This window comes from Syngnathus acus, chromosome 4 (genome assembly GCF_901709675.1).
Source record: "Syngnathus acus chromosome 4, fSynAcu1.2, whole genome shotgun sequence".
NCBI classification, from domain to species: Eukaryota; Metazoa; Chordata; class Actinopteri; order Syngnathiformes; family Syngnathidae; genus Syngnathus; species Syngnathus acus.
This window is the reverse complement of record NC_051090.1, coordinates 7,823,517-7,841,676: the sequence shown is the minus strand read 5'-3', so window position 1 is coordinate 7,841,676 and position 18,160 is coordinate 7,823,517. Positions and strand designations below refer to the sequence as shown.

The 18,160-nt window shown below is 40.9% G+C and overlaps 2 protein-coding genes across 7 annotated transcripts; one reads left to right on the top strand and one right to left on the bottom strand.

Moving 5' to 3' along the window:
* The first annotated feature begins 87 nt into the window (after positions 1 to 87).
* Positions 88 to 5,531, top strand: srsf11 (serine and arginine rich splicing factor 11). Of its 5 annotated transcripts, none has more exons than XM_037250141.1 (12): positions 88 to 404; positions 1,055 to 1,188; positions 3,194 to 3,303; positions 3,370 to 3,450; positions 3,526 to 3,572; positions 3,662 to 3,795; positions 3,887 to 3,965; positions 4,141 to 4,266; positions 4,410 to 4,496; positions 4,624 to 4,695; positions 4,773 to 4,947; positions 5,010 to 5,531. In XM_037250141.1, the coding sequence occupies exons 1-12, from the start codon at positions 283 to 285 to the stop codon at positions 5,211 to 5,213; spliced, it is 1,371 nt and encodes a 456-aa protein (XP_037106036.1). In that variant the 5' UTR covers positions 88 to 282; the 3' UTR covers positions 5,214 to 5,531. The 5 variants fall into 5 exon arrangements, with proteins under 5 accessions (XP_037106036.1, XP_037106037.1, XP_037106038.1 ...); XM_037250142.1 differs by having other exon boundaries at positions 89 to 404; positions 4,141 to 4,254; XM_037250143.1 differs by having other exon boundaries at positions 89 to 404; positions 927 to 1,188.
* Positions 5,532 to 6,239: 708 nt separating this feature from the next.
* LOC119121993 (ankyrin repeat domain-containing protein 13C-like) lies at positions 6,240 to 18,038 on the bottom strand. Of its 2 annotated transcripts, XM_037250140.1 has the most exons (14): positions 17,378 to 18,038; positions 15,816 to 15,857; positions 13,083 to 13,187; positions 11,080 to 11,165; positions 10,439 to 10,484; positions 10,135 to 10,201; positions 9,678 to 9,822; positions 9,410 to 9,541; positions 9,127 to 9,288; positions 8,885 to 8,964; positions 8,498 to 8,596; positions 8,232 to 8,332; positions 7,794 to 7,939; positions 6,240 to 7,093 (listed from the first exon to the last, which is right to left on the bottom strand). In XM_037250140.1, exons 1-13 carry the CDS (start codon positions 17,754 to 17,756, stop codon positions 7,809 to 7,811), a joined length of 1,575 nt encoding a protein of 524 aa, XP_037106035.1. In that variant the 5' UTR covers positions 17,757 to 18,038; the 3' UTR covers positions 6,240 to 7,093; positions 7,794 to 7,808. The 2 variants fall into 2 exon arrangements, with proteins under 2 accessions (XP_037106035.1, XP_037106034.1); XM_037250139.1 differs by having other exon boundaries at positions 6,788 to 7,939.
* Positions 18,039 to 18,160: the final 122 nt, after the last annotated feature.

Sequence of the window (18,160 nt, the reverse complement as noted above, 5' to 3'; positions counted from 1 at the left end):
AAATCAAACCGAATACAAACAACAAATTATATTTGATTCCTTTCATGAGAAATATTTGCATACAAGTCTAAATTACGGTCTTTTTCACTGTACCCGAACGCAGCATTCGTCATCGTTGCTGCAGCTTTCTGCGCATCATCTTTTGTCTCGGCCGTGATATATGATCTCTTCTAGAACCTAATGTTACTTTTTGTATACACGCAATGCTTGTTTAACCCATTAACGCTACCTCGGTTTATTACTTGCATTTAGTGCCGCAGGCTTGATTAAAATTCGCCCGAGATGAATTCCTGCACGCACGTCATTCAGGTGACAAATGTCTCACCAAGCACAACCTCGGAACAAATGAGGACTCTCTTCGGCTTTTTGGGAAACATAGAGGAACTCAAACTCTTTCCACCCGAGTGAGTATCTCTGGAGAAGCTTCTGATGGTTCAGCAGGCCCCGTTGGAAGCTAACGCTAATGCATATCACGTACCCGCAGCTCCATCTCATCTAATCGGAACCACAGTTTATTGTATGGGTGCAACCTAATTTTTCATGAACAATTTCATTTTCTTACATTTTAATCTTTATTATTTAGCTATTTTATTTGAAATTGCTTTCTATTATAATTATAAATACACTGTTTCAAAATGTAGTATAACTGTCATCTAAAATGCACTGGACACATTAGGTACATCTGCATGATCCACTACAACTGAGTGGAAAATTGTTTTTCTTTTTCTTAAATTGTTTCTTTTATAATTACCGAATATATTATCCAAATGATAACCGTGGTTATAACTCACCAGTACGTCATTATACGTATATAGACCAACATAATCTTTTTTATTCTATATAATTCAGTCTTGGTTTTATTTTGAACCAAAATACACTTTCCTCACTCTTGCAAGGTGAAACTTTTTTGGGTTTTTTTCCATAAGGACACATTCTGTCTCATCAACTTTAGAGTCCGTTTGTCCATTGAGGCGACTGCCTTGAGTTAAGAAGACGCCTTATCTGGTTGTCCCTGTTTGTATGCTGTGCACAACATATGTGTGTTTTCTTCCAGTGACTCTCCCTTGCCTGTGACTTCACGTGTGTGTTTTGTAAAGTTCCTTGAGTCTGAGTCGGTGGGCGTCTCCCAGCACTTGACCAACACCGTCTTCGTGGACCGGGCCTTGATCGTAGTGCCGTTTGCAGAAGGTTGGTGTCGGCTTCCTTCTCTGGCTGCTGAACTTAGATCACATGATTTGTATGTGACGATTTGCAAACACAATCACAGTGACCATTGTGTGCTCGTTTTCTTTTCTTTTGTGACAAATCAGACCTCGCTAACAAACAGTCTGAGGTGTTACTAAGGAGTTACTGGAAAATGTGAATTTCTGTTAATTTGTGTCTAGCTGTAAACTTCTCTCTGTTATTTGTGTTGTGGTTTTCATAGTGGACAAGTCAATTGCAGAGAGCCCCTTCCTTGCTGGGTGAAAATGGTCCTCTACTGCCATCGGGAGATTAGAAAAAAATGGCACCAGGCTTGCAAGCCCCTCGTGTGTGTCTCTCTCTCCCTCTAATCTTGTTTTTCTCTATTCAATGAAAATTCTCTTAGCTAGAGCTACTCAAATGTTTACAAGACTAGCATTAAGGTTTATCAAGATACTTATCACCAAATCAAGTAGGGCATCCTTACAACCGTGTGCATGTGCAGAATTTGCCCAAGTGTAATATTCAGATACATCCCAAATACAGCAATTTGAATGCACTAATTAACCCATAGTAATTTGCTTTACCTGAGCGTCTCGACACGTAACTCTGAAAGGGTGGAGTGTCTCTCTCATTTTAACAGTGGTGTTTCTTTTTTGTCATTGTGTTTTGCAGTTCTTTTTCCTGGTTCAGCCAGCTCTATATACCAGGCCTTGCTGCAAATGCCACCAAGCGTTTTGTCCAACGCAGCCTTATCCTGTTTCCCAAGTGTCTGTTCTGTTGTTGCTGTGCACCTATGCGTGTGTGAGTGAGTGTATGTGTATGCGCGCGTCTCCCTTTTACAATATGAAATTGTCTAATGGAGGAGAAAAAAAAAAACATTTACTCTTTTCAGATTGCACAACCAAGGATTGATCTTCTCCATAAGAGCTTCTCATTTTAAATTGACTGTTCTTTTTCCAGCTTCAGGCACATCTTTCTTTCTTTCTTTCTTTCTTTCTTTCTTTCTTTCTTTCTTTTCTTTTCTCTTTCTTTCTTTCTTTCTTTCTTTCTCTTTCTTTCTTTCTTTTTCTTTCTTTCTTTCCAGATATTGTTTACTGTAGACCAAACCGAGATGTGTTGTATCTCATTGACGTTGAAGTAGGTTGTGTTACTATAGTACGCTATAGCAGGGGTGTCAAACTAATTTTTTTCACGGGCCGCATTGTAGTCATAGCTTCTTTCGGAGGGCCATTATGACTGTCAACCCAAATAAATGTATGAGCACCTCATATTATATACAGTAAAAGCTACAAAACAAACTGACAAATAACTCGTTTTCAAATCAGACAAGTAAAAACTAAAAAAAAAAAGATATTAAAAGTGAAGACAATTTGCAATTCTAGTAATGACACGAATTTGATGCACAATTTGTCTTCGCGGGCCACATAAAATGATGTGGCGGGCCGTATCTGGCCCTCGGGCCTTGAGTTTGACACCTGTGCCCTATAGTATTCTAATAATAGTGACTGGTATGAGTATCGATACCTGTTATTGGTACTTGCCCAGAAAAGGTAATATGTATAAGCCTTTCCTGTTTGTGTATTGGTAAGTGCTGTTGAAATGTTCCCCTGTTCACACCCAAGTCACAAACTGTTTTCTGTATCTCAATGTTTCTGTGTGCTTTATAGCGAAGCAGCCGGCGCGAGTCGCTTGTTCATAAAACATCTAATGAAAGTTGAGAGCACATCCCACGGGACAACCGGCTGTGCTTGCTTACGTTTGGTTCATGACTTAGAAAACAAGTACAGGTGATCAAATCTTGGCAGTGTTGAACACAGTGTATAATTGTGACTATTCAACTCCTATTTGCTAATCCTACAGTCATATTGACAAAAGAGCAACAAGTCAGGGATTAAGATTTACAGACATGTGCATTTGTATTGGTCCTTGCTCCAGAGCAAGTCTTGTTTGTGAAAGTTGTGCGTGTTAACCGGTTTGCTTCTGCTAAAACCACCTCTTCTTTTTCCAGGAGTCATTCCTGATGAATCAAAAGCTATGTCGCTGCTGGCTCCGGCCAACGCCGTGGCGGGAATGATGCCTGGGGCGGGCCTTCTTCCAACACCCAATCCTCTGGCTTCTGTGAGTTTGAATCCTAGACAGCTGCTGCTTAGCATTTGAAATAATAAAATGTGCTTCATGTTTCAGATGGGAGGGACCCCGTTTGGAGCGCCCAATTTGGAGCAGATTGCTGCAATGGGAATAGCGGGACCTAACATGAACCCCCAGGTCAATCAACAGTCGTCGTCCAAGTGTGTGCAAAGTAATGCGTTTTATATTATCACAATGTTGTGTCGGTTTTAGGCCCTTTCTGCAGACTTCCTGAAGCTCATGCAGTCTATGGATCCAAAGTAAGAACCCAGTCGGCCTGTTTTTTTTTTTTTTTTTTAATATTTCATTTGTTTGAATATTAAAACGTCCGTAATGTTGGCCATTGCAGGTTGAGTCCACTTGCAGCTGGACTGAACATAAATCCTGGCTTGAAGAATGACGGCTCAAACAAGGAAATTGAGGAGGCCATGAAACGAGTTCGAGAGGCTCAATCCCTCATTTCTGCCGCCATCGAACCAGGAAGTGGGTTTCGATAATTACAAGACGTTTTTAGCGGTTCATTTAGGAAAAAAAAACATTCTGTCTACAAGTATTCTGTTTTGGTTTTTTTTAGGTAAGAAAGATAAACGCAAACATTCTCGGTCCCGGTCCCGGTCACGACGGAGACGCTCCAGATCTCGCTCAAGACACCGGTAAAAACATTTTCTTTTCATCCAATCCACAGCTATCTTTGGTGGCAAGAAAATGCTACTCTTTCATATGTGGGATGTCCCCGATCTGGGGGGAAAAAAATAAAATAAAAATAGCTACGTCATGAGCATTCAAATGTGTTCTAATTGACTGACTGAAATATTTTTTTTCTGTCAGACGCTCCCACAGCAGGTCTCGGAGGAGATCCCATTCAAGGACCAGAAGGAAGTCTAAAAGCCCACGGAGGAGGAAGTCTCACTCCCGAGATAGAAGCCGTCGCAGCAGATCCAGGTTGGCCTTGCGGCAAAGGTCACAAACCGATTAATCCGGTCGGCCGAATTAATTGGCTGATATCAGCTCTTTAATAACCACTCCTACACCGGGCTCCCCGTGGCTAAAACAGTTTATAGTTTGTGCTGACATGATGTTGACTTTTGTGCATACAGGGACAGGAAGGAGGAAAAGTCCAAGAAGAGGTCAAAGACGCCACCCAAGAGTTACAGCAGTGCGAGGAGGTCTCGCAGTGTCAACCGGTAAGGACTGCCATGCGTCATGGGGGGTTCAATGGAGTCAGCAAGAAACAATGGAGAGCTGTTCATCTGTCAGAATGTTACAGTCATGGATTCTTTTTGTTTTTTAATTTTTCAAATAATGTTTCAGGAGGCACAGGCGAAGCCGCAGTGGATCCAGGTCCTCTAAAAAACGCTTGACCAGGTCTCCATCGCCCAGACGGTGAGCTGTCAGGAGTTTTTTTTTTCATTTTAATTAGCCTGACAGATAAATAACACTGTGGCTGTGTGTGCGTGAAGGCACAAGAAGGAGAAGAAGAAGGACAAAGATCGTGAGAAGGAACGAGAGAGAGAGCGGAGGGAACACAGGGACCAAGGTAGAGAGCAGAGGGAACGTTCATCCAGTAAGAAGAAAAGCAAAGACAAAGAGCGAGACCACGACCGCAAGTCAGATAGCGACAAAGGCGATGTGAAGGTTTGTGAGGCTGATTTAATTTTTATTTGAGCGGGGGAACCTTAAAGGCCTTTTGTTTTCAGGTGACGCGGGATTACGACGAAGAGGAGCAGGGCTACAGCAGTGAAAAGGACATGGAGGAGGATGAGGAGAGGAAGAGTGACTCGGACTCCGCCTCATCACCCAAAGGGCTCAACATAATGGAGAGAAGCCAGTGCCATGCTCCCAAAAAGTCCAAACTCAATGGAGATGATCACCATCAGGAAGACATGGAAATGAGTGACTAAGATCCGCATTTCCAGGGTATTTTTAATGTGGGCAACTTATTACTGTATCTGTGCCTGATCATTTGAAGTACAATGTGGTATTAACTGTAAACAAAACAAAGGTGTAGGATGAAGGACTATAATGCGGTTATCATTTTAAGACTTCTCTTGTACTTTTGGTGCTTGATGTCAGTTTTCAATGAAATACTTCTTCTTCCTCACTATTCAGCTTTTCCCATAACATGTCCAGTTCCATTTTCATTTCCAGTCCTTTATATGTGAACACTGAAATATGGTTTTGTTTTACAAAATGAAACTAATAAAACTGGTGCAATTTCACCATGGTGTGTGTGTGTGTTGTGTAACATCTTTTTGGAAATAACAAACCAGAGAATTAAGAGATACGTTTTCTTTAAAAACATCTATATACAAAAATAGTAACTTCCACCATGTTACAATTCAATGTTGAATCAAGTCATGTGACACAATATGGAAAATGCTCAACTTGAGTTGAACACAAGAGGACACTAAAAGGAAGAAACTGTGACTCCCAAGAACATGTACAGATTGTGCAGATTAAAGGCTTTTGTTTGTGTAAAATGAAAACTAACCCAAAGAACAACCCTTCGTTGCTTACAACAGCTACTAATTTATATAACCCCAGTTTTAAAGCGTATAAAGGTGATAAACATCAGACAGACTACATGGTACCATAAAAAACCTGCAGCATTTATAGCATTGCTTCAGTATGAACATTTCAAATGCCACTTTTTAAGGTTGAGAGTTGTGTATTTAAAAACTGAGAGCACAAAGATGCAGTAGAAGTGAATTTGATGATTGACTAATCAAAAAAATCTATGTCGAAGTACAGGGTGTTTCCCCCCCAAAATGACATCCCTTGCAATATCTGAGTGAACACGTCTCAGGCAAAACATAATTAAACATATTAGAACAGATATACTAGATTATTTAATCCATTTTACAAAGCTTAAACAAATATTCAATACACATACCGTTAACGCTAGTGACAAGTCGTGACATTTTTTCGTGCTATGTCCAAAGCTACTTTCCAGTGAGTTTGCAGCACACGTGTAGCAAAATCAATATAAAAGTAACACTAAACTTAAACTCGGTTAGCTTTTAGATATCTCGATAATACCTAACATTATTTGACTGAGAATTTACGACATTAATAGAGTGAAATGTCATTTTTTTAGGGGAACACCCTTTACGGTAATATCTTTTTTTTTATGCGTGTGAGTGCCTAACTTGTTAAACACATAAAAAAAGGATCAGTTCTTACACAGCTAAAATTTGTATTCACTTATATACAACTCTGCATATGATTCCTGCGTGTTGGCAGGCCAGTACCACACACACTTGTCTCTTAGTCAAAATATGTGTTTTAACACACGCACACTTTTTACAAATTTAAACAAGTACAAAGAAACAAACACTGTTTGGCTTGTGTTTTCATTGTCAAAAATGGGCAGTGTATTTAAAAAAGTGACTGGTATCGTACCACTTTTTTGGGCACACCCTGCCAGTGGTATGGTACCTAAAGGGCGGCTCTAAATGCAGTGCAGTTTGTTGATTGGTTGAATAAGAAAACAAATTGTGCCCACCCGACAAAAAAAAAAAAAAAAAAAAAGCTTGCTTTCCACGTGCCAGGAAGAAATTACCGTTAAATACAGTACAGATGTAAAAAAATGAATAAGTAGTGTCACGTTGCAATGATGTCAAATTATCATTCAATCCCTCCTGTCCCACTTGGTGGAAAAATGGCTTTAAATACTGTACTGCTTTTTTTGTTTTTTTTTTTGTTCAGCTAGCCGTGGAGATGTTCATTGAGTTGAGGTTAGGGAGAAGTTAGAGACTGAAAGGGTAGGGTTGCCCACTCCCTGAAAAATCAAGAGACACCTCATCAGCAGGGACGGCCGACCTAATTGCCTTTACTGAAGTGATTTTTTTTGTGCTAATTTTTTGTGGGTGAAACAATTTTTTAACAAATTAATAGTGAATAAGATGCATGTTTTTTAAATGCTATGAACGCATGCAAGTTATTCAGAAATTGACTGGATTTTAAAATGAACTTATCTCTCAAACAGAAACCTTTCCTGTTTAACTTAAAACTGTATAAAAGTGTATATAAAAATAAATAATAAGCAAAACATTTATCGTGTAACTTATGAACAGCGCAATGCCACATTGTGTGGAGGCAGCTTATTTTTTTTCCATTTAGATTTCCTGAGATCTTGACTACTATGAGGAGCGGTTTGTCTTTGGCTACTGCAGAGTAAAACTCGGAGCTAGACATGCCATAATTGAGGCTCACAACGAGCTCGCCTTTAATGAGTTCAGCAGAACCTTTGTTTCACACATCTGAGGACAAAGCTACTGCTGCTTTAACATTGGGGAGGTCAGCCATCTGAACTTGTCAAATTGTACTTGTTTACAACCCAAAAATATTCCATGTATACCGGATGTTTGTCGATTGCATTTTTCAAGGGACGGTTGGCAACCCTACGTAAGGGTGTCAGGGAGGAAGTTAATGTTTGTGTAGTGAAATGTTGCATCATAAACATCCACCTCGCCACCAACCTGTTGAAGGGTGGGTTAAAGGTCAGGGAAGCGGCTGGGGTCTTCTTTGAACTCGCCGGGGATGGTAAAAATGCTTTCATCAAAGCTGTCATAGCGAAACTCCTGAAAAGTCACGGTGGCTGTGATGGTAGGAAAGACTGGGATGTCTGCAAGAAGACAACATTTGACAGGCTGGTACTCCAATTTTGTCGAAATAACATCTCAGTCAAACGTCTAATGGCTTCTTGAATTGCATTCACTGTATTTAACATTGGTTTAATGTCTTTCTACACCTGTGTGACAGTCAAGAAAAAAATATATAAGGTGCACGAGTAAATATTTTCTCAATTACCCTGCGTGACTTTAAACAACACTGAGAAACACAAAGTGATCATATTTAGATTTTTTACAACGGACGTGAAATTCTAATCTTTTGGATATGCAAGGTGGTTTTCTTACCGAGCTTGACAGGAAAACCTGGAGGGAGCTTCATCTGAACAAACTCCCTGAGTTTATTAAAGTGCTTAAAGGGTGCAATCACCTCTAGAACATTCAATAACCTGAGGAAAAGAAACATTGGGTCAGACGTCAGAGCTTAGCTACGAAGGTTCGTCAGTCATATTTACAGCATGCTTTGTTTCATTTCATTCAAATCTATGAACGCATTCATTCACGTTTCAAAAATCGGCATCGGCCACTTGTGTGTCTCATTTCATGGAACTTACGAGTCGATGCTCAGGGGGAAGTCTTGACTCATGGCAATGGTGGCCTTGAAGTTTTTCTTGCTCTCTTTGCACAGCAGCTCTCTGCCCAGATGAGGAGCTCTGAGCAAAGATGCAAAACATCCCGCAGGTTAATGCGACGTCATGTTGTAAAGTCTACGGTCAAGCTGTTTTCATTCAATACAAGCACACAGGTTTTAAAATGACCAAATGCCAATTTTGTCTCTCCTCAATTTTCCCTGGACGCTCAAAGGTGAACGGATCAGGCAATTAATCTAAAACATCAATTTTATACCATGTGTAGAACTTGCAGGTAAACCTGAGCCAATCCCAGCTGACTGTGGCCTAATAAGTCTTAAAGTGCTTGTCCGTGTCCCCAGAGACACCTACTTTCCATTGTCAGCAGTGATGTATTCTTCCCAGGATATGGTGCAGGGTGAAGGTGGGGTTAGAGATTGCCTCCTCGCAGGCTGGAGAAATCGACCAACAAAACAAAAATCACATTAAGAGGTCAGCCAAATTACAATTTATCTTTCACCACTAGATGGCAGCGTAGAGAGTATAGAGGCATGTTGTTACACAAAGTTCACTCTTCTGCCATGCGTAATGATGATCCGCAAGATGTGACTCACCTCAAAGTTTTGATCAATGAGGTTCCCTCCTTTGCTCAGACTCTCCATGATGGCTTTGTTCCTCAAGATGTCCTCCTCGCTCAGATGCTCCCGCCTCTTCCTGGACTCAAGCACCAGGCCGTTCACAGAGTAGAAGTCGGCCAGAAAGTTTCCAACACGTTCCTAAGGATAAAAAAAAAAAGAACTCATCTATGGGAAGGCTGCAATCTTTTAGTTTGTATTTCTGCCTACAGTACAATTTGATGAGAATCATTTTGATGAGATGCCGACAGCTGTTACCAACCGTCTTGTCTTCTCTGAAGAGCCATCCGGTTTGTGATCTAGAGAAGGTGATGGACTTGGTGGAGAGCGTGGCCGAGTACACGTCGCTGCTCATCAGAATGTCCACTTCCTCCTCCGTCTCTGTCTCAGACTCCTGAGGATGTGATTCACAAATGTCAAGACAACAACCCTAACAAGTTCCTTACTGTTTCTTTAATAAGTAATATTATAAACTGTAATGGTTGTGAGGAACCCAGAGTGATTTTGTTTCTTCTCAGCGCCTCACAAACCTCATGGTGTATCCGCTGGTAGACCTTCTGCTCGTTGTCCAGCACCACAAAGGACTCCGAAGGAATGGCGTTGCCGTTGAAGATGAAACTCAGGTCACCGCGTTGACACTTCATATCGGTAAAGTCGATCAAGGTTGTGTCAAGTCTACAGACAAGTGCAGAAGTCTAAAAGTGTCAGTCAAACAAGAATTTGACTTTACATTACTTTTGGGAGTTCTTACATGGGTTGCATACTAAACTATTTAAAAAAAGAAAAAAAAAACTTTACAGTGTATACAGTATCTATTTAATGTAAAGCATCCGAAAAACTGCACTGTAGCTCTAAATACAGGCATAAATTTTTAACATTAGCTCCAGATTAAAAGATATAAGTGATATTCATTGTACACAGAGCAATCACACACAAAAACATTTGTTTTTTCGATGAAGTTGATTTGCATTTTCTGACATGACTTGCCTGATGTTGAGTCCCTGTTTGTAGATCTTACATGCATCCGAAGGAAGAATTCTGGAGAGCAGAGGCACTGCAACATTGGAAGATGGACGTCGTGTAAAACAACACATTAGCCGTCGGGAATACTTAGAAATAAATAGGAATGGGATACTTAAGATGACATGAAAAACAACAACCAAAAAAAAAACACTATCACCTCCAACCATTATTATACTGACAGTCTTCTGGTCATTTCGTGGTATTTCAGCACTGAAAGACTAACAAAGAAAACAAATCCCATCAAACCTGGGATGCAAATTTGACTCACCCCAACTTTGGAAGTCCCAATGAAGCTCCAAGTAAAAGTCTCCAAGCTGCAAAATATTAATTTGCTGTAAGAATACTGAAGAATAATCATGGTCAGTCTACTTGGAATACCGCCGAAGAAAACTAACTGTGCATGATGCAAACTGTGGGGACACACTTTTAGATTATATAGATTTAACCAGAAAGACAAATGCCCTGAGCTTTAGAGAACCAAAGAGAGCTTGGGCTCAAGGTAAAGCAACATTCACCAGAATCTGACATTGCGACGTAAGCCTGAGGACATTCAAAGCTGAGTCCATGCCTCAGTTAAGAACATGAGGATGAGGTATCATATTCGGCCATCTGCGCCGTGTGCCCCTAGGGGGGTGCGCTATTACACATCTGACCTGGAAACTAAAATCATCAGGCGATTACACTTGTCAGCTAGCCTCCATAACCTCATGTTAGGAAGATACAAGTGTAACAACGCATCTCCTTGTGTGAGTCACAATTTATGCTAACAGCGACAACTACTGATCATTTTCATTAAACTGCATCAAAGGCCGCATAGAGGTTCATTTAATCAACTGCTTCATGAAATCAGGTTCTGAAGGGGAGGGAAAAAAGGACAAGAACAAATGAAGAAAAGAAAATATGACATACCTCTTTCAGTGCATTCAACAACTTTGGCCTCTTTTCCTCGACACTCTCCCTGGATTGTTGCTTCAACTTCCTCAGCAGCGCCGTTACTGGACAACAAAGAGAAAACAAGACCAGTTTAATTCATGAGCCATCAACTGCAAGTGCATGACAAGCGGGAATCCTCCAGTTAGAAAGCAGAAAGAGCAAAGTACATAATTCATCACATTCATCAGGAAGAAAAGCAGCATGGCTCCAAAATGCGGGAGCTTCATATAAACCGGTTGAGAAAATTTAGAATCAATACTTTCATATCCACCTTTTGGATGACTCACAATAAATAAATAAATCGACAAATTGCATGTTAAGTATCCTCATGGTCAATTGAAAAATTGACACAAACATGTTAATCCTAATACTCTATATCTCGCCAGAATAAAATGAGTGCAGCCCTCAGTGTGTGTCTAATGAGCGTGGACAAGCCAAGTTGGGGCTCCCTACTGATCGCCTCACAACCAGTCAGTGGGACAAAACAGACCACCCAGCCACTCTTGGAGAACAAGTCTGGAGACCGAATCAAGCGCTTTGTTATGTCGGCAGCTGTTGTGAAATCGGTGTATTGTATTGTAACATTGAACCAAATTTACTCTCTTGACATCAATTCACTGTTATACCAATGAGGAGACTTTCCTGGAGTTAATTAGGAGATATTTCACCTACACCGGCTAAAAAAAGAGTTTAGCCCTCTGGATGAGCTTTCAATTGCTAGTTCAGGCCTCCTTGGCAATTCTCCCAGAACCTGAGAACAGTCAATATTTACCACCTGGTATCATGTGAATGCACTCAACTGGGTGGCTGAATAATTTTTCAAATATTAAACAGTTACAATAATGTTAAAATACAATGAGATTTTCGGACAGTGCAAAAGGTCTCCTATTAAGGAATTGTCTGATTAAAGTTTGTGTACAAAATAAAATAAAAAAATGGAGTAGTTAAATATCCTCCATGCAATTTTTTTTCATTTTCAAAGTGTCATCTAAATGGCACAAATCTTCCAAATGTGGCAGTTTAAAACACGTGAGAGTCAGAAAAAAATAGCCGGAGACTTATTCTGCTCTCCATCCCTCTGGAGCTGATTTGGTGTGTTTTTCTGGTCAACCTACACGGTCCCATCTTTCAGCGGGGAAATAAAATCCATGCAAATATCTTTGCAACATTTTTTTTTCTTTATTTTTCCCGAGATGCTACGCCTCCCCTGAATTTCCTTGGCATACGAGAGAGAAAAACTAAAGTTAGCAGCTAGCGTGAAGCCTGGATCAATCAAGTGCCAAATACCACCACTAATTAGTGTGTCACACATGAGCAGCAGCATCTCCTCTGGTGAGTAAACAGCAACGTGTCTGTCTGCCTTTAAAGAGCCCAAGCTGACAGCAGTGCAGTGTTGCGAAAATGCAACTTTGGGCACAAACTGACAAACTACCAAAACGAAAATCCATTTATACCTTCCTTTATTTGCAGTAGGAGTCCAAACAAGAAAAAGTCAGGGTGTGATTGGTGAAAATGTAGGTCACAAACATTGGTTCAAAATAACTTCAGTCAATAAAAGCTTTGATAGAATATCTTATGCTAAGAATAGCCTGAGCTTACAGTTCGAATACAGCACCGATGCAACTTCATTTGGATTTCAACGAAGAGGAAAGCCAGGGTTAGGGTTAAAGCCAGAGGGTAGAATGGGGGGCTTGGGATTAATCAGCCAATGAGGAGAGCGAAAAACAACCAACAATTTTCTTTTCATCCACACACCAAAGGCTGGAGGGCCTTGCGGAATGTCATGCTCAAAGCAGCCAGGGCAGCGTCATGGCCTCATTGGCAGGAAGCAGCAAAATGTGTAGGAGTACTTTTTGGGATTCGCAACTGTTGATTTGAACTATTTTCACTTTAGAAAGCTCAAATTGAATGCGGAGAGAAAAAAAACTTAAGTAAATGTCCTTCTCTTGAAGCACCATGTCAGACAGTCTGATACTTACTCATCTGTCTGTCTCCGTAACTAATAGCCTCTGCAAGGGGGCTCCATCCTTGAGCATTCTTCACCTTCACTGGTGCATTGTGGGCCAGCAACAAATGGGCGCATTCTGGAGAAGGAAAGGAAGCATGCACAGTCCATCAAAAAACAGTGTAACACACTTCACACTAACAATTTTACATGTGCAAATTAAATAGAATAAAGAATAAATTTAAAAAAATGAACAGGATATTAAAGTTTTTTTTTTAAAGTGCCTGATTTTAATTTGTTTATTTTGCTCTTTTACAATTTATTATTTTTATTATTTTACCTTACAGATTATATGAGGCTCTTAATCTGGTGAAATGAGAGTCGCTAGAAAATTATTTCTTGTAAAAAGCATTCAACCTTGAAATGCTGTCCTAGTTTATGCATTTCTCATTTCCTGTTGTAAATGCAATTTCTTTTCCATTTCATCAACCTTCAGAAAAGAGGAGAACATCCACAAATAATGATCCACCCCACAATTGGACACATATGGGAATAAGACAAAGAAAGCGCAAACATGACAAAGCGAAAAAGGTAGACAAAAGGCTCAGGCATAAAGGCAAAATGATATTCTTGTGCTTTGTCTGTGAACAACCGGTGACAAAACAACAACCGCCCAAATACCAATCCTGTTATTCCGGTCATCTGATACTTCTGTCGTGATGACGTCACTCATTAAAAGGTTGGCGGTGTCGAGGCAGCTCACTCGCAGACCACTTAGCAAAAAAGTGCAGTCATCTGCGTAGTGTTTTGATGAGGCAGAACTCACGGGATCTTAAAAGCCATTCCACCACCACCGAGGCAGATAAAGCACAGCGAGCGACTAACCCCATATAGAGTTCAAAGTCACTGTCCAAAAGCAGATTAGTCAGTCCTAACGACAACACCCTAAAAAACAGGTGACTGCACTGAATCATATGCAGAGGTTTTATAGATTAAGTAAAAAAGTCAGGCGCTCGTTGTTCATATTCTCGAAAAAGTCATGACTAATTGTTCATATTCTCGAAAAAGTCACGACGGTGAATGTCGCAAATTGTCAGTCTTGTCAAATTGTCAGAAAATACTTCTTACGCAATCGTCCTCCTGTAAATTTACCGTAAATCTAATTTGAGATCAGGCTCTATGAGCGTTCCTCCCCCCCAACGATCCATAAGGGTGGTCTCCAGATAATGGGATTTGGAAGTGCTGCAGTATTTGCAGCAGATCAGACTGCAGCTGTCACGAGGGCTTTGTATCCGAAGTAAAACATCAAACATCTGTGCCCCAAGCTGGGCTGAACATCTGTATTCCAGCTTCGGGATGAAGCAGTTGATAATGGGGTTTACTGCTCAGAAAGCACATGCGCACTCTGACGTAAGGCTCATATTGCCTGAAGCTTTTCACCTACATAGGCTATCCAATGATTGTGTAATGACAACATTTAGCAGACACATGTTACATAATCCAAGTGCCTTTTTGTGGTTACCCTAAGCTGCACGACTGCTAGTTTTCATTGATGCAGCATTGGAATTTGTTGGGAATTTTAGCATCCTTTTTTTGCTGGTAATTTAATAATGGGGCTGACACTGCTCAACCTTAATTTAGTGGAATTATGTCACGGGTACAATATCAGTGGCCCACATTTGTATTCAGTTTGCTCTGCTGGTAGCCTACTAATTGTGAGCAAAGCATGAAAGCATTAAAATGACTGGCTTAAAATGGTCATGATTTCCCAGGAGCCAAGGCCACGGATGTATTACAAGTTCCATCTGTAGCAAAAGAAATGCGTCGAAATGAAATTAGCTTGCATTGTGAGTGCATGTCAGGAATTGTTCCAATTTATGCAGGCTCAACGTCCATAGTGTAGGTAGTATCTAATTTGGGATGTTTTTTTAAAATGTATTTTAGCTATTTGGATCCTAGACTGTAGTCATTCCGCCAATGATTTCAAAGGGGGGGGGGGGGGGGGGGGATGCTTAAACATTAGTGGAAGTCTGCACTTACTGAGAGCTCTTGTTCATTCATTTTTAATATACCTGTACATCTCAGGGGTTTGGCGTGGGGTAGTTAATAAAGGCTTGCACAGACAAACAAAGTCGCCACATCACCGACAGGGTAGCCACACCCCAGTTACTGTATGATGTCATGCTGTAGCCCTCCGTCTATCTAATCTGAGCATCCCCGCAGGACATGGCAGCAGCTCAGGCAAAAAACTGACAACCTCATTTGCACAATCAATTCCACAGTGTCCAATCCGACTCTGCTGTTTGAATTCTGTTCAGGCTGTGGTGGAAAAATGGAATCAATCGCAAGCTGTGCTCCATTGGAAGAACGAATGTGAAGTCCAGCACATGTAACCATGCTTGAACTGTACCCTGAGAGGATACATTTTTCAATAACATGTTCCATGACCTACTTGCACAATCAAAGGGGAAGTGAATTAATATTTTAATACTCAGGTTTTCAGTCCAGCTTCAGTGAGTCAAAAGTCATTTGGAGTTTACACTGTGTGCTTGATAGATTATAACATGAATTGTGAACATCAAACTAAATTTTATTTTCGTGGAGCCTTGAGTTACAAACGTCACTGCTTGCTAACAATAGGAGTTAAAATCTTGCAAAAAAAAAAAAAAGACCTCTATTTGTGCACAATTTCAGATGTACCTACACAAAGTTTTGGCATGATGAAAAATAGTTCCCTGAACACCCGACATGAATGTAACCGACTTACCTTTGTGCCCCAACATGACAGCCAGATGCAAAGGTGTGTTTCCTGGAGAAGGCAGAAGACTGAATTTATTGCATTTAGTAAAAACAGACTACATTAATGAGAAGTGAAAATCAAGTTGGAATAACATGTTGTCCATTTCTATACTTAAAAGTACAGTGGGCAAAGTATTGCACAGTGCATTAAACTGAAAGAAAATGGATTTTAAATAGAGATTAGTAACTAACCAGCTCAGTGGCCTAGTGGTAGAGTGTCCGCCCTGAGACTGGAAGGTTGTGGGTTCAAAACCCCGGCCGGGTCATACCAAAGACTATAAAAATGGGACCCATTGCCTCCCTGCTTGGCACTCAGCATTAAGGGTTGGAATTGGGGGGTTAGATCACCAACTGATTCCCGAGCGCGGCACCGCTGCTGCTCACTGCTCCCCTCTCCCCCAGGGGATGGATTAAAATCACACGGGGATGGGTTAAATGCAGAGGACAAATTTCACCACACCCAGGTGTGTGTGTGACGATCATTGGGACTTTAACTTTAACTTTAACTTTAAACAATGACGTGCTAAGGATTCATCTGAGGAATGCATTCTTGGAAAATTAGCATTGGCGCATCCCTCAAAGGAAAAACCAAAGTAGCACTTGCTGAGCTTTTCTTTTGGATTAGCAGACAAACACATTCCTGAGTAAGTAGGCTTTCTTTTGCTGTGAGCCAACTGTGGGTGACAATACATGCAGAAGAATTCCTAATAGACCAATATAATAATAATTCCTAAAGACCCAATATGACGATAAAAATATCTTGGTCAGACAAAGTGCTTACTTCAAATAGTGATTGTACTGACAAGAAGTTTAGTAAATGTAAAAGCCCGCCTTGTGAAATGTGACTGGCGCAAAAGGCTTCAGTTTCTCTGCAGTGCAATCTGAGCCGCAGATTCTGACTCGTATAAGGGCTTGACAATTGACTACAAAAAAAAAGTTAGAGCTCCAACCCAACAGAGATCCACATGGCTGACCCCTGCTTGTGCTGCACTATGAGGACAGGCCACATTCCAGTACAGACAAGAGAAACAAGGGTGTGTTTGGTCGGAAATCCTGTTTTTATCTAAGCAGACTTTGGCCTGCCAATTGGGTTCCGTCATGTGCAACTTTCACAACTCTGCAAGGCCATCACAAACACTCAAGCACGACCTAATGAGATTTGCACTCTACAGAGACGCGTTTTTAATACATTTTGGGGGATCATTCAAAACAATCCTACCTATGCAAATGAGTTTCCTTTCCTTCAGGGAGGGACCATCCAAACCAATCAAGTTGTTGGATAGTTGTTAAATGAAAACAGGGCTTTCTAGATTTTGTCGTTTTCAATTTATTACCACGTGTCCAAGTTTACAAAGTGACTTCTACTCAGTGCAGTTTTTTTTCTTGTGTATTAATAGCTTACATTGTTTTCCATTGTAAACAATGGTTTACTTGATTTCCCTGAGTTGTATTGCAAACTCACTTAGACTTGAACAAATGAACATGATGTGTTTTGAGAGGTTTCCCTTTACGTCGCATAAAAATACTCACCATGGATGTCCTTCTGGGATATGTTTTGAGTCCGTATAAGCGACGAAAGGCGTCGCACGTCGCCTTTGAACACACATTCGTGGACCGGAAAGTCTTGTCCACTTCGGATGATGGGATTTTTGTTGTTGTCGTCAACAACATCGGCTGAAAACAGCGTGCTGTTGGCGTTGAGGTGCTGGTTCCGTTTTTGCTGTTGCTGCTGCGTGGACGCTGACTTGACCAACTTGTGGTTACTGAAGATCCGACTCGCCCTGCTTTGGCTGTTTGTCTTGCAGGCGGTGAACGTTCCGGTGGCTGCTTCTTCGTCAGGTTCCAACAAGTCATCGTCCTGACTGGGTCTGTGATCCTTTCGCAGCGATCGGATCTTCTCTCCGGTCATTTTTCTAAAGAGCAGACGTGAAAGGAGTAGAGGGCGACGAGGACCCTCCGGGCCAATTGATGCGATTCGCCAGCTGGAAGTCTTCAAGCAACCAATGTGAAGAAAATAACATGAAAGACACTTTAAAGAGGGGGGTTTCGCTACAAAAATAAAAGACCACTAAGTCCTTATTAGTGGTAAGTGTGTTAGAAATAAAAATGCTGTTATCCACCCATCGCTACTGTCAGCACAACACGAGCGGCTGTCGATGACTTCGTCTAAGTGTCTTCCGCTTCAACTTATCGCGAGAGTTCATAGCAGTAGTAACTGACGGGCACAAGCCATAAAAACAAAATAACAAACTGCATTTAATATTTAAAGTAAAAGAAATTCAAACGCGATTCGGGTTAATAATATATAAAAAA

Bases quoted from the DNA above. Each gene is read 5' to 3' on its own strand.
- LOC119121993 (XM_037250140.1), bottom strand. From the start codon at position 17,756: ATGACCGGAGAGAAGATCCGATCGCTGCGAAAGGATCACAGACCCAGT. The intron at 11,166-13,082 runs GTAAGTATCAGA...TTTGTTGTCCAG, and splicing joins TTACGGAGACAGACAGATGA to TAACGGCGCTGCTGAGGAAG. The intron at 7,940-8,231 runs GTAAGAAAACCA...GTCTTCTTGCAG, and splicing joins AGGTTTTCCTGTCAAGCTCG to ACATCCCAGTCTTTCCTACC.
- srsf11 (XM_037250141.1), top strand. From the start codon at position 283: ATGAATTCCTGCACGCACGTCATTCAGGTGACAAATGTCTCACCAAGC. The intron at 405-1,054 runs GTGAGTATCTCT...GTTTTCTTCCAG, and splicing joins CTCAAACTCTTTCCACCCGA to TGACTCTCCCTTGCCTGTGA. The intron at 4,267-4,409 runs GCAAAGGTCACA...TTGTGCATACAG, and splicing joins AGATCCAGGTTGGCCTTGCG to GGACAGGAAGGAGGAAAAGT.